The sequence below is a fragment of the Gracilinanus agilis genome, chromosome 2 (genome assembly GCF_016433145.1).
Source record: "Gracilinanus agilis isolate LMUSP501 chromosome 2, AgileGrace, whole genome shotgun sequence".
NCBI classification, from domain to species: Eukaryota; Metazoa; Chordata; class Mammalia; order Didelphimorphia; family Didelphidae; genus Gracilinanus; species Gracilinanus agilis.
This window is the reverse complement of record NC_058131.1, coordinates 596,177,363-596,192,112: the sequence shown is the minus strand read 5'-3', so window position 1 is coordinate 596,192,112 and position 14,750 is coordinate 596,177,363. Positions and strand designations below refer to the sequence as shown.

General features: G+C 35.3%; 1 protein-coding gene across 1 annotated transcript in view; it reads right to left on the bottom strand.

Annotated features, from left to right (window-relative positions):
• Positions 1–14,750, bottom strand: part of AKAP13 (A-kinase anchoring protein 13) — a 114,059-nt gene that overhangs the window by 41,389 nt on the left and 57,920 nt on the right. The window contains exons 8-9 of the mRNA XM_044665434.1: positions 13,726–13,858; positions 6,745–6,919 (exon numbers count right to left, since the gene is read on the bottom strand). Coding sequence (XP_044521369.1) covers positions 6,745–6,919; positions 13,726–13,858 — 308 coding nt within the window. The remainder of the gene's footprint in view (positions 1–6,744; positions 6,920–13,725; positions 13,859–14,750) is intronic.

Sequence of the window (14,750 nt, the reverse complement as noted above, 5' to 3'; positions counted from 1 at the left end):
ACATTGCAAATTCCAGACATTTTATAAATACTTACTGAATTAGTGAATCAAAGTTGGAGGTCATCTATGCTAACTCAGAACTGAATAGGAATTCCCTATATAATATTGGTGACATTTGGTTATCCAGATTTCATTTGGATATCTTCAGCAAAGAAAGATCCTCTTAACGCAATTAATTCTATTTAGGAGAGCACTGATTTTGCTAACACAAGTCTACAGTGGCTTCTTAACATATTTCTTCCATCCTTCCTAGGCAACTAGGCAATACAAGTCTATACAATGTAGAAAAAAAGAAAAAATAACATTCAAATGTTAAGATGTACAATAAATGCCCTGAATTAACTAGGCACATGTGCGACTTGACTATAGTGTAATAGTGAGAGATGATTTTAACTGCAGTATGCTTTATATCTAGAAAAACTAATCAAAGATAAAGCCATCTATTGCTTTTATGTTGAAAGGCTAGTCCAATTCCCATATCTTCACTTTAAAATTTTAATGAAAATTCTTTCATGGCATTACATTCTCTAATTAGCAGCAACTATTAAAGTAACATTTGGTTACAATGAAAAAAAAAAAAGGTGCCTAGGTGATAACACCCCAGTTCCTTCAGCCAACTCTCCCCTGGTGATGACTTGAGGTTGGATGTGATCTAATTAGAGAAGATAATGGAAGGCCCCAAGTCCTGGATGCAGGTCCTCTCTTAATGATGCTTAACAAAAAGATGTGTCCCTTGTGTGGATATAATACACATTCACATAAGCACAGTTTCAACAGTGGAAGGCCCTCATCGATCTAGCAGTCCAAGCCTCATCCAAATAGGATGGTGAAACACCCAACAGGTGATTCTTTCACCAACATCTTCCATCCACATCTGGAGAGCACCAAGTGTTGGTAAGTTTTCCCTTGTATCCAGTCTAGATTATCTTCCTGAAACCAAACAAAATTTCTCTTGAATACTAGTGGTTCTTCAAATAGCTGAAGATAGGTATCATGTGCTCTTCCTCAATCTTCCCTTTTCAGGGTTTAACACCATCAATTCCTTCTACTAATCCTCATATGACATGGCTGGTTATCCTCCTCTGGAAATCTCACCTTATTAATACACTAACCCAAAAGTGGATTGGCCAGGGAAAAGCACAGCAGGACTTTCACTTCTTTATTTCTGTAAGCTATGAGTCGCTTAATATAGTCCAAGGGAGCATTTCATTTTCCTGGTTACTATTTATCATACTATTGACTCATATTAAACTTGAAGTGAATTAAAATTCCCCAACTTTTTTTAAATGAACTGTCTTTTAAAAACTATGTTCCATCTCTTATTTGTGAGGCTAAATTTTTTTTAGACTATACTGATATTGAACTATTAAATTTCTTTTTAGAATCAACTCACCTTTCTATTGGTATGATTCTGGACTGTCATCTAGTGTTAAAATACTTCTCATTTGTGTTATCCATAAAATTAATAAGATACCCTCTTTGTTTTCCTCCAAATCACTGATAAAATGTGATGCAGTCTAGAGGAAAATGTGACGCAGTCTAGAGCTAAGCTCAGATCCCTGGAGCGTTCCAATTTCCTTTCAAGTTGACACTGAATGATTAATAACTACTCTTTGAATACAGCCATTCAAGTAGTTTCAAATTCACACAACTCTACCATTGTTTAGCACACTTCTCTCCGTCTTGTCCAAATGATGACGAGATCAAGGATTTATAACTAGAAGTTACCTCAGAAGTCATGTCTATTCCAAGACCCTCATTTTATGGATGAAGAAACTGAGGTTCTGAGAAGGTTAAGTGACTTGCCTAAGGTCACACAGTGGTAAATTGGTATTCAAACCCAACTTAGCTGAGTCTAAGTTCCAGTGTCACACAAGAGCATGAGAGATTTTATCTAACGTGTAGCTAAGATCCGGGTAAACTATAGGTATGGTAGTACTTGATGTATCAGCTAAGCAACCTCATCTACAAAAGAAATAAATTCAATCTTTCTAAAGCTGTCCTTGAAAAGCCATGCCTACTTTCTGTGATAAATGCCTTTGTTTTTAAGATGTTCATTAGCCATCCATTTAATAATAGATTCTGGTTGTCACTTGGTTCATTTTTATTCAAAGTTTCTGTGATTACAACCATTCCCATGCAAACTAAGTAGAGTCTCAATATGGTCTAACATCAAAATTAAACAAGAAATTATTTTTCATTAAAAAAAAATCCCTATTGCTTTTCTAAGAACTTACATTCACTTAAAAGTAGTTGAAATCTTTGGGAAAAGAAATGCCACATGCATCATAATAGTTTCTCTCAATCAGACAAGAATTCAACGCGTGAATTTGACAATAGGCCCCAGATATTCATAAAATGGGGCTGTGTTAATTCAAAAGAGAAATCATTTTTAAATCCATAAGAACCAGTTTCCCCAGGAGGTAAATGGATAATTGAAGGGAAATTAGTTTCTTGAGAATCTTGGGAAGATTTTGAGCACAAGGAAGGTAATGAGGGAAGGTGAGATGCAGTGAATGACCCATAATTATTCACATTTTACACTTCCTGTCAGGATAAAATAGACTGTTCCATACAAATAAACTCACTGTTGGCTCAGTTCTTCAGAAAGCAAGAGAGAATCAGGCCAATTACTTCTGTACCTTTGGGAATATTACTGTTATTATTTCTTTCTTCTCATGTCTTGACTTCACCCACTCCCCCCCTTTTCCCCCTTACAACAAGCACATTACAAATGGTCATTCAATGTGTAATACCACAAAAAATACTCTTATTATCATCTCTATGGAGTCTTGAGTGACTTTGAGTCAAGTACAAGGACTGTACTCCCATGGATAACTATGCTTTATTTTGTGAACTATAGGTAAGTTAACACAGAGATTCACCAGACCAGTTAAAATGCCACCTTTTGACTTGTCTGATGTCTTTTAGTTTCAATTTCAACATCCTGCCCTCCACTTCCTTTCTCTTCTAAAACAGGGTAAGTGATATGAACTATATTTTTTATCTATATTAAACTGTTTAGCATAAGCTATAAGCCAGAGAACCACTGGCTTGTGTATGCTAAGTTAAAGAGATACAGCTGGTAATAAGACATTATTCATAAAATTGCTTGCTTCCAGAGGAATTATTGAATCTTAGAATTCTCTTAGATCATTTATCATGAAAGTTGCACACATATGCATTTATGACTGGTAGGGTCATATAAAAATAGCCATTAAAAACACTTATTAGAAAAAATACAGCTGATCAATAGCAGTATGCCATTAAAGTTGTCACAAAAGATAGGGCATTGCAAAATCATCTTTTTACGATTAAAGCCTTTAAAATACAATCTGCCCAGTTTTATCCCTGCCATAGGATCATAGGATTCAAAGCTGGAAAGACTTCTTAAGAAACCGAAGGGGCGAAGACTAGTATAGAAGAAAGAGCATGAGCCTTGGTGTCAATAGACCTTGGTTTAAGTTTTGGCTCTGCTACTTTTCTAGCCATTTATCCTTGCTCCATCACAAAATTTCTCTAAGCCCACGTCTATAAAATGGGAACAACAGAATTTCAGAGTTGGAAAGACTTCAAGAACCATCTAAACTTACTTATTCCTGAAAAAGAATTTGCTTTACAACATGCTCAAACAGTGCTCATTCAACTTTTGCTTCAAGATCTCCACACAGAGATAAAAGACTAGTGCCTGAGGCAGATACTATGGGGACAGCTCTAATGGCTACAATAAGTTTTAATTCACATAAAAACCTAAATTTTTCTTTTTATGACCTTCATTCATTGCTCTAATTCTGTCCTCTGGTAACAAGTGGAAGAAACGTGTTTTCATATAACTGAAGGTGCTTATCAGGTCCCTCTGAAGTCAAGTCTTTTTTTACAGGATAAATAGCTCCATTTCCTTAAGCAATCTTTATAAGGCATGAACTCAAGATATTGTAATGGTTACACTACCTGATAGGGTTGCCATAAGGAAAATAAAAGTGAAAATGAATTAGTTTACATGAATGCACATTATTATTAAGATAAGCATTATATTACCTACACCAGTAGCTCCTCAAGAAGGTGCTCTGGCATCCTTGAATGTCATGAAAATCTACATGGGATATTATGGATTCTCCTCTGAGAACTCTGCTACCCCTTGCTATGAAGAGAATATAATAAACCTAGCAAAAAGATCAGAAACAGCTGAAAGGCATTTAATCTAATCCACTCATTTTGCACCAGAGAAAACTGAGGCATCTTTGGGCATAAAGCTTAAGTCATGCTTCCCTTTGGGACTGAAGAGTCTGAAATTTCTATTTGTGTTTTTAATAAGATGAGATGCCAATGAAAAATATAGATTTAGGATGCTTACATTCAAAAAAGTTTGGAAATCTCAGAAAGACATTATAGTATATCCTCTAGACTCTCACTATTTTTTGGGTTTCTATTTAATTAAATTGTCTTTATTCAAAGTATATGGGTTGGGAGCAGCTGGGTAGCTCAGTGGATTGAGAGCCAGGCCTAGAGATGGGAGGTCCTAGGTTCAAATCCGGCCTCAGACACTTCCCAACTGTGTGACCCTGGACAAGTCGCTTGACCCCCGTTGCCTACCCTTACCACTCTTCCACCTAGGAGCCAATATACAGAAGTTAAGGGCTTAAAAAATAATAAATAAATAAAATCAAAGCATATGGGCTGGAAGAGTCCAACAGAAGTTTAACTTTCTGAGAAACAGTGAAATGACCTGAAGCCTGGGAGAGAAAACAAAGGGCTAAATAATAGTGGTCCAAAGAGTTCACCATTCTTATATCTGACTGACCACTTAGCAGAGATTTGCTTAGTATTGTTTCAATATTTTGAGCTAACCTGATCTAGACTAATGCCTAGTATTTTAGCAGGTAGAGCATAATCCTCTTATTTTTCTGCTTAGAAATGACATATACATCCAAAGTAACGCCCATCTGTTTTCTTTTAACTAAATAACTAGGGATTTTATCTGACAAGTGCTTTACATACAAGACTCATTTGATGATAACAACTGTCCAGTGAGGTAGGTAGTACAATTATTTTCCTATAAAATAAGACAAGAGAAGTGACTTGCCCAAGGTCATAATGATGGCATTGGATGAGATGATTCTCAAGGTCTTTTTCAGCTGTAACCCTCTACAAGTCTGTGTCCAGATGAGAACTTTAAGGCATTCACATTTCAAATGTAAATTTCTTTCCAGGATACCACATCAACATTTTAAGAAATCTGAAGTAAGGACTGTGAAATCATAATCAAGCACATTATTTATCTCTATAAATAAAATGTTTCTTCTGAACATGGACTCTTTCTTTCTGAGTCAAAGATTACATTCTTCCAGGGTCCTAACTTGCTATATACCACTTAACTACCGCTTCTTTCAGTCACTTAAATTGTGTCTCACAGTATAAAAGAAGCCAAGAGGGATAAGTGCAAAGGGAAGAGATGGAAGAAAAAACCAAGACTAAGGTTATCTTGAAAGAGGCTTGCCACACATCTTTCCTCCCTGGATGTAAACAAGAAGAGTGGTCATGCTAAGAACAACATCAGCATGTTAACTCTTCTCAGTACTGCTTTCTTGCTAACTCTTGAGCTTCTAGTGCTATCATCATTTGGGAAAAAATGGCCTCTTGCTTTCTATTTTATTCCAATCCTAACTGCTTTTAATCTCAGCTATCAGGGCATATTTAGGCTTGTGTTAATGAATTAGATCCCATTCTATCAAAATCACCAATGGACCACACACCGAAAACCAGTCTCAGATCACTGGGCGAGGTCCACTGTCCCTGAATCATGCTTCTTGGTATCCCTTACAGTTCCCAGCACCAGTAAGTGGCATCTCAACATGCATGCACCTTCAGCTGCTTGAGCCTTCATTTATTAGTGGCTAAATTTAAAGGTATATATGATTTGCTGGTAGCCACTCAAAGCCCACTAGCATAGATGGCTACAATTTTAGTCCTTAGTAAAAATAAAAGTTTCAATTATTTGCCTTCCTACTTTATGTGGCCAAAAATAAAGGCTCATTAAGAGAAATGGCTGAACATAAGTTTCCAAAGATCCAATGTTCCAGAAAACCACCTTGGCATAGATGCTGCAATTCTATTTTCGATCCCATACTATAGCATCTCCCTACCAAAGAATAAATGTCTCCATCCATTGCTTTTCATGGAAAACTAACTTAGTTTTCAAAACCAGTATTAGTACACGATCATATCAAAAGATAGCAAAAGGTAAATACTAGACATTTCTCACTAGAAATCTGAACTCTAAAATAAAACCCAATTATTTTTGTTCCAGCTAGCAAGTGAAGTCTCTTTCTTTCCTCTGGTAATGTGTTTGTCAGAGGTAGTAAAGAAGATATAATATCTTTAAAATCACTCTTAGCAGTCAATATTAGCTTAGAGATAGGTTTTAATACACAACAGGAGGTCAATGAGGTGTATACATGCTAGAGAAGGTAATATCAGAATTAACAAAGTAGAGAACCTGGAAGTTACTATTAACTAGTGGTCAACTGGTAGGAAATGATGTGTAGTTTTGCTTTTAAAGTTACTGAAGAAACAATTAGAATACACAGCTGCATCTAAGAAAATAAAGCACAAAAAATACTGAGACTTCTTTTACATAACTTCTAAACAGATAAGAAACCAAAAGAGGTCACCTCCAATAAACCTTCCTCCCCAGGGGATCTCCCTCTTGAAGGGTTATTTCAGAAAGAGAAGAATGCTGCTTACTTGCGCATGTGTAGGCATCTTTGTTGGTGAAGGCTTTCATACACTGGCTGCAATTGATTGGGCCCACAACAGGGATGGAACCAAATGTATGTCCATTCAATGTCTTCTTGTCCTTCTCCTTCTCTTTGGAATCTTTATCTTTCTCCTTAATCTTGTCTTTGTCCTTCTCCTTCTCCTGCCAAAGTAAAGAACTATTAGTTGTATAGCAAGTGGCCTTTTCTTAGGCCTTAGGATAATACACCATCAGAGGCCTGGAAGGTATTTTGTGGAGGGTTAAAGGGCAACAAGTGGCCCAGTGGATAGAGTGCTGAGACTAGAGTCAGGAAGGCTCATCTTCATGAGTTTAAATCTGTCCTTAGACACTTAGTATCTATATGACCTTGAGCAAGTCACTTAGCGCTATTTGCCTCAATTTTCTCATCTGTAAAATGATGTGAAGAAAAAAATGACAAACTATGCCAAGAAAACCTCAAAACGGGATCATGAAGTTAGACATGACTGAAAAATGACTCAACAACAACAAAAAGAATGTCCAAAGGTGATTATCGCCTACCTAGTGATGTTACACAAACAGCTAGGCTTTTCTTTTTAATTTTTCTTTAAACTGAGGATTGGCTACCTTCCTTTGGGAAATAGGGTCTAAGTAGGGAAGGGAAACTTTCTTGTCCTTAACTTCCAACTGTGGTGGTAGGAAGAAATAGAGGGCAAGGAGAATGAACTTGCCTCTCTAGTCTCAGAAGATTTTGGTGTGTCTATCCTCCAAATTTGCTGCCTTATTACACCTTAGTTAGTCTCCATTCTTGATCCCTTTATTTACAAAGTGAACAAATTCCTTGACAAAGCAGGCACTGCCAGGCCCTGGTTTTAATGTGGCAAATTGAAGATGCATATAGAACTGTTTTAAGGAATCCATAGCTAGCTAATTCACAGTGAACACAGCTACAAGTTGGATGGAACTTGACTTTAGAAGTATCTGAACATTTCACATAGAATGCTATGTAGATTAAACTTGGAAAAGTTAAAACTTGCAGAATCCCTTGAGTTCCACTGAGGTTCAAAATAAAGACACAATTCCTTTCAATATAGAGACATAATAATAATGTAATATGGATCTATTTCACATAAATAACTTCTTAGACACTGATTACAATAGACTAAAAAGAAATCCACTGGAAGCCAGACCCAAATTCTCAAAGAGATATGGCTTTTATTAAAAGTTATATTTAGTATAAACATTTTCATTGTAAGAAAAACCATCATTATGTTTTTGTGAATACTACTAAGTTCAATATTGCTGTCTTTAAAGTTTTAATTGTGGCATATGACTTTTTAAAATTTTTCATTTATGATCTTAGTCCTTCCCCCTTTCCTTTTTTTAATATCATTTTATTGATACAGATAGAGCAAAATGTGAGTCATCACCAGGAAAGTTATTAACAATATTTCTCCTTTGCTTAAATCACAAAACAAATCTATGCCTACAGTATTTTGTTCCGATCTTTACACTTCGAGAATTTTCCTGGAAAAAGTAAGAAGGCAATTAAATGACCCAGAGTTGGTGGGCCTTTTCAAAACTGAAAACTATAAAATTATGCAAGTCTAAAAAGCTCAATACTGGAAAGTATATGAACAAAGATGTTTTCACAAACATCACCAAAATTAGGAGGAAATTTCTAGTGAATATTAGAAATCAGAAATTAATGGAAAATAAAATTTCAACAGGTTATTATAGTAAAACAAAAACTGATGGTATACACCTCTAACCTTCTGAGGTTGATACCATGAAGTCATTCATACTGTCAGAAGGAATAACACTCAGCTAGCTGATCCATGATTTATTTAATATATCACATTTCTAAGATTACAACAAAACTTGAGGGACTTGGATGAATCAGGTAGGCAGATATATGGGAATTAATATGAACCAGTATTATGGAGATCATAAATACTACCTACTATACTTAGGTGGTGGTGTGGGGTATTTTGCTGAAAATGGATATTAAAAACAACATATTTAAACACTAGAAAACTGGAGGAAGACTGTCAAGTTTAGATAAATGTCTTTGCTAATTATTAGGAATTATGGAAATTCAAGGGGCATAGTGATACTAACAAAACTACAAATAAGGATGAATGTGAATTAAAAAAATAAACTTCAGTAACAAAACAGGAAACTGCTGGGGGGGGGGGGCGGCAATTCTTATTATATATATAAACCTAATAAAAATCAACAACTTTTTAAATGGTGCTACTTTATAGAATTTCCCTCATTTCTTTCAATTTTACTTTTTAATGTTTTGCCATATGCAAATGTTGAAACAAAAAAGCAGCCCTATACATCCAGTTCTTGAAGGTTAGAGTGTATTTACAATTAAAAGTTATAAGACATTTACAATAGTAACTAGCTGTTTGCATTCTTGCAACACTACAGTGCTGTTCAAACTGAAAATTAATTTCTATTCTTTACAACACTACCAAAAAAAAAAAAAGGCTAGTTTTCTTCTAAGAATCAGAAAACCTAAGCTCCATTTCTTCTCTTTATGCACTTGTTATTAGGTTTTTTTGTGTTATAAAAAAAGTCAGGCTCTTACCTCCCCATGTTTTGGTCCTATAAATCTCACTGTTATGAGAGGGACTTCATGAAACCGACCCCATTTTACCGACATAATTCTCCCTTAAGAACAGGAAATCTGCCCCCTGAGAAGGAGGAGCTCATGCCTACAAGACGGAGCAGATCAGCTTTAAGCTACCATTAGAAAAAGTATAAGAGGAAGCCAGAGACTGGTTGAGAAAGAGACAGAGGGAGGGCAGATAAGAGTCTGTTTCCTTGAAGACAATCTTAACTATTTGGATGCTGCTTGTAACAACTTTTAAAAATGATATGGGAAATGAAACAAAACTAATTCTCCTGAACATCTCCCACGCTTGGAAAGAACTGAATCTGGTTTTTAAAAACATTACTGTGCTCCTGCTTATTAAAAAAAAACAACCAACTGAAATCAAGTATTTCATTTTATAAAACCAATGATTTCTTTAGGAACCCTCCTGGTGAATCATCTAGCTCTGGGGAAAGGGTAACTTATTTTTTAAACTTTTTATATGATGACTTCCTTTTTCATCTGCCAAACTTCCATATTTTGAAAATTTTTTAAAAAAAGTAAACAATTCAGAGTATTTGAAGAGAGATGGACAAAATTCCACTAAGATGATAGTGGAGGAAAGTAATTTTTCAAAACCACAAATGGTCATAATTATGAATTATACTACTTAAAATTTAAAACTTCTTCCATTTGACTGTGATGTGCAATTCTGTCACAATGTGAACATAAATAAGAGAATGAATAAGTACATTAATGACTACATTAAACATTGGTTTAGTAAGATGCATTGTGTAGTACTGAGCACAGCAGCTAAGAGATCTGGGTTCTAGCCCTAGATTTTATGTTTCTGAACTCAATTTCTTTCTCTGAAGATGAAGAGATTGGACTAAATGATGTCTAAGGCTGCTTCTAGTGCCAACAGACTGATTCTACTGCAGCATTTTTCAAATCCTCATCCATTAGAATGACAAGTTGTTACTATCCTTACCCACATTCATTCCTCTTTAAGAAGGCATATGAGAAGAGATGAGTGACTTGCCCTAAAATTACCTAGTATTTCAATGACAGAGCTGGACTGCAATCCTCTACTCCCAGATATCTTGCTTAATCTCAACTAAAAATCTTTTCAGAATTTTTATCTCTCTATCATCAGTAGAAGAGAAAAATTAACTTGCTGAAAGAGAATCCTGGGTAAATGCAAAGATTTCTACAGGTTTAAAAACCAGAAATAAATGTTATTGGCTTTTCAGTATTGTGAGTCAAGTAAAATTAAGTTTGGAGGAAATTGAATGTAGCACTTTTTCTAAAAGATCGCAGAAAACAGAAGCTGTAATTAGGTCTTCTTCCTGTTATACTTCCTGTTCAGAGTGCTACTTGCCTCTTTGAAATCTCATTCTTTTTACATTTTTTGTCAATTTTTGTTAACTACCAAGAAATATATTAAGGACTAATCAATTTAACATACCAAGTTTGAGTACTATATATGTGGTTACATACTAACATTATTTTTAAATGATGCATAACAGAAATCAAATCAGACTCTTCTAAGCAGAATTCCCAAAGATCTTAAGCAATCTTAATGAATGCTCTTCATGTTGATAACATTTTTTCAAACTACTTTTAATATTCTTACTCATTAAAAAAGTCTAATACATTTTTCTAAAAAACTTATTTTACAAATGATGAAAGAAATCTCAAACAGACCAAAAAAAAAAGGAAGCCTACATGAGGCTATTTAAAAAGTGATTCCAATGAAATGACTTTCCTTATATCTCAGAAAATTAGTGGCAATCTCAGAAATGGGACATTCAGATCTTGATTCTCTATTCCATTTCTTAGATAGGAAGAAGGCATGCTGCTTTTTTATAATGTTAGATATAAAGTCACTACTGCTGGACAAATCTACGTTAATTTAGAGAAATAACTCCTATACCAGTGACCTCTTACCAAGATACATAGCATCCAGATAGCATAGAACTTATTAGAATGGCCTATATCGGCTCATCATATCCTTCCTCCTAACAACTTATTTTTCTTTTTAAAACCCTTAACCTCTGTCTTAACATTACTTCTAAGAAAGAAGAGTAGCAAGAGCTAGGCCACTGGGGCTAAGTGATTTTCCTAGGATGACAAATAGCCAGGAAGTGTCTGAGGTCACATTTGAACCCAGAACCTGCCACCACTATCAGCTTCTGCTCGAAGGCAATGGTGCATTACTTCTGCAAGCAGCACTACCACTGGTAACCTCTGGGCTGGTCAATAAAAACTGTAAAAGATTGCCTTGCAAATTTCTAAATTTACTTGGTCTACAGGGGACATAAAGCCCCCAGATATTCTGAAACGAGGCATTTCCTTTACAACTGCGATTAAGACTTTCCACTGCTTGAGGCAGCCTGGCCTCTCTGATGACCACACTGTGAAGACATACACATCACGAAGAGGAACTTGGGTCAATTGCACAAGAGTGTTGTAATTTCCAGCAAGGCAACAGGCCACCATTTCTTATTTACTCAAATGGTTTCTGCTAGAGATGACACAGACTTCATTCCTCATCTTCCCCATCACCCCAATCGGCTAATCACAATGCTTTTATGGAGAAAAAACAAAGCAAGGAGAGATTTTATCTTAAATCGTGTTAAAGTACGAAGAGAAATGTCTTAGATCAGTTACTGAATTAGCTAGGCAGGTTAGAGGGGAGGCTGTTTCCGTCAAATCCCTGGAACTGTTTGCTCACTTATAAAGGGAGTCATCAGCCTGGGGGATCCCTTAAGTCCTTGTTAGCTCTCGAATCTGCCTTGAATTACTCGCTACAGTTTTACATATTTTAGACTTTTCCTGCCAACTAAGTACACTTCAAGGAGAAGGGCACAGAGATGAGAAGGCACTCAATAGGTAACTGCTAATTAGCTGGAAAGCGACTGATCTCTCTTCATGTCCAGACCCTTTTGAAGAGTATTTTCAAGTTATACATTCAGGTCATTTGACCACTGGGCTACAGAGGCCCCATTCTCAGCTCTATTTCCAATCTTCTTATGAAGACTTGTTCTTTTGCTTCTTTAATTACAAACTAAGGATATTGAAGATAATATTCAATCATTCTGATTATTTAGGTGCTTTGCCCCCGATTTCACCTGGCTTTCTGCTTTTCTAGTCAGTGCAGTAGAGAGAATGCTAGGCCCGGAGTCCGGAAGACAGACGCTAACTAGCTATGTAACCTTGGGCTAGTCACTTGTTTTCCTCAGTTTCCTCTATTAAAATGGAGATACTAGCATCTACCTTCCAAGGTTTTTATGAGGATCAATTGAGATAATAATTGTAAAGTGCCTAGAACATAGTCAGCACTATTTAAATGTTAGCTGTCACCATGTGACAGAGAAGAGGCAAGAGGATGAAAACTTTGATGACTTTTGCTCCTTATGAGATACAGACCATTCTTGAGTACTTTTCCCTAATAACTACTGAAAACAGGGCAGATTTGGCTGCTACATTTCCACAAGTCTACCTGTTGAAAGGTTTGAACCATTAAGCAGAGACTTAATGCACAGCTATTGTTGTACAATATAAATTAGTTCTTGCCTTTTGAATACAGAGTTTCATGTAACTGAGGGGCCCATTTATCTTTGAAGTTACTTCTCTCTGGGCAATTTCAGAGCAATAACTGAGTTGACTTAAGAAATTTTTCAAATATATTTCTATTTTTTTAATGCAAAGATTGTATTTTCCCAATTTCATGTAATGATAATTTTTTAACATATGCTTTCTAAAATTATAAGATACAAATACATTTCTAAACCAGAATTTGGAGAGGGGGACAATTTGTGATGTAAATCAAGAGAAATTTCAATAGTAAGGTACCCTTTCCCTACTGGCTTTTGATGACCCAGGAAAATTCCAAATATTATTTCTAGCTTTCAGTATTTTGAAAACACTAAATTACTGGTATTGGCACTGTTTCCTTTTGGGCCAAGAATAAAAGTAAAATAAGTCACATTAAACAAGCCAGTATTAAAGTTCTTGTGACTTCCTGAAGGATCATGTTTCACAGGTACAAACATTCAATTGAAACATTAAATATGCTGCAATGCTTACAAACTGCATGAAATCTTCAAATGTCACTTTAAACCTGTCTCGTTTATCTTAACCCAATCCTTCTGCTTCAACTCAAGGACAATCCTATCCTGTTATCCACTTCGGAAAAAGAGCTTTCAAGTAACATCTTTGAATTTTTTTCCCCATTTATATTCTCAGGTTATATAATCTGTTTTAATTTGTACATTATAACTGTGATGTTCTGATGCCTGATTTAGATGATCAGGACAGATGCCATCCCTAAAGAAACCTGTGCAGGACACAAGGACAAGTGAGGACTAGATTCACTTACTTTACTCTTCTTACTGCTAGACATTTTATTCTTGATGTAGCTGAAGGTACGACTGACTTTTGTTCCGCTTTTCCCTTCAAAATCTTTCTTGGAGGGGCTTTGTGGGACAAAGTTAAAGGCCTGTTCATTTATACTGAAAGAAAAAAAAAGTCCATTTTAAAAGGCAAACAATTTGTGATACAACCTTTTTTTTTACCTAAATCCCCTCCCCACTCCATTATCCTGTTGTGTCACTTATTTCAACCACGGGTTGAATGGTTCATATTCTTATATTAAAAAAAAAGAAGAAGAAAGAAATAAAATCAGGTAGTTGGGAGGAGTTAGAGATATCTGCTTAAAATACTTAAAAATTAGGATGGAACATATACTACTACAGTGCCCTCTGCTGTTAAGAAATTAATTCCTATTCTCATATGAGTAATGTATATTTTAGTATTGTAAAAAGGAATAACTACTGCATTTATGTGGTACAGGTATTTAAAATTTTTTGTAGTTTTTTTTTATCTGTCCATCATAGGTCCAGATTCAAAAAATAAATTAAAAAAATATACTGTGTTATTAAGTACCCATCCTGGTTTTTCTTTTAGGTGGTAATAATAAATTACTCATTCTAAATATTATCTCTTAAGCAAATAGATTGTTTTTGTTAAATTCTTATAGATTTTCCACAAGTATGATTATGTATAAAATACTGAGAAGTATGGTTTCTCCTATTGGCTGTGCTATAAGAAATTAAATTCAGTAAAATATTAGCTAGACATGAATCCAAAATCTGTGGTGAATGAATTAAGTCTTGATGATAAAGGCTGAACAATTATGAAATAGATTATACAGTAAGCTTCTTGAGGGAAGGAACTGAAATCTGTATCACTGCCTTATTTATAATAGGTGGAAAGGGGACCCAAACAGTGCTATTTACTAAAATTATATATGATTATGCAAAATTTTCCCCCTCATAGTGAAACATCATGAGCCAAATTTGAAGGAACTTAAAAGGCAGTTTTTACATGTAGCCGAAATCTTTA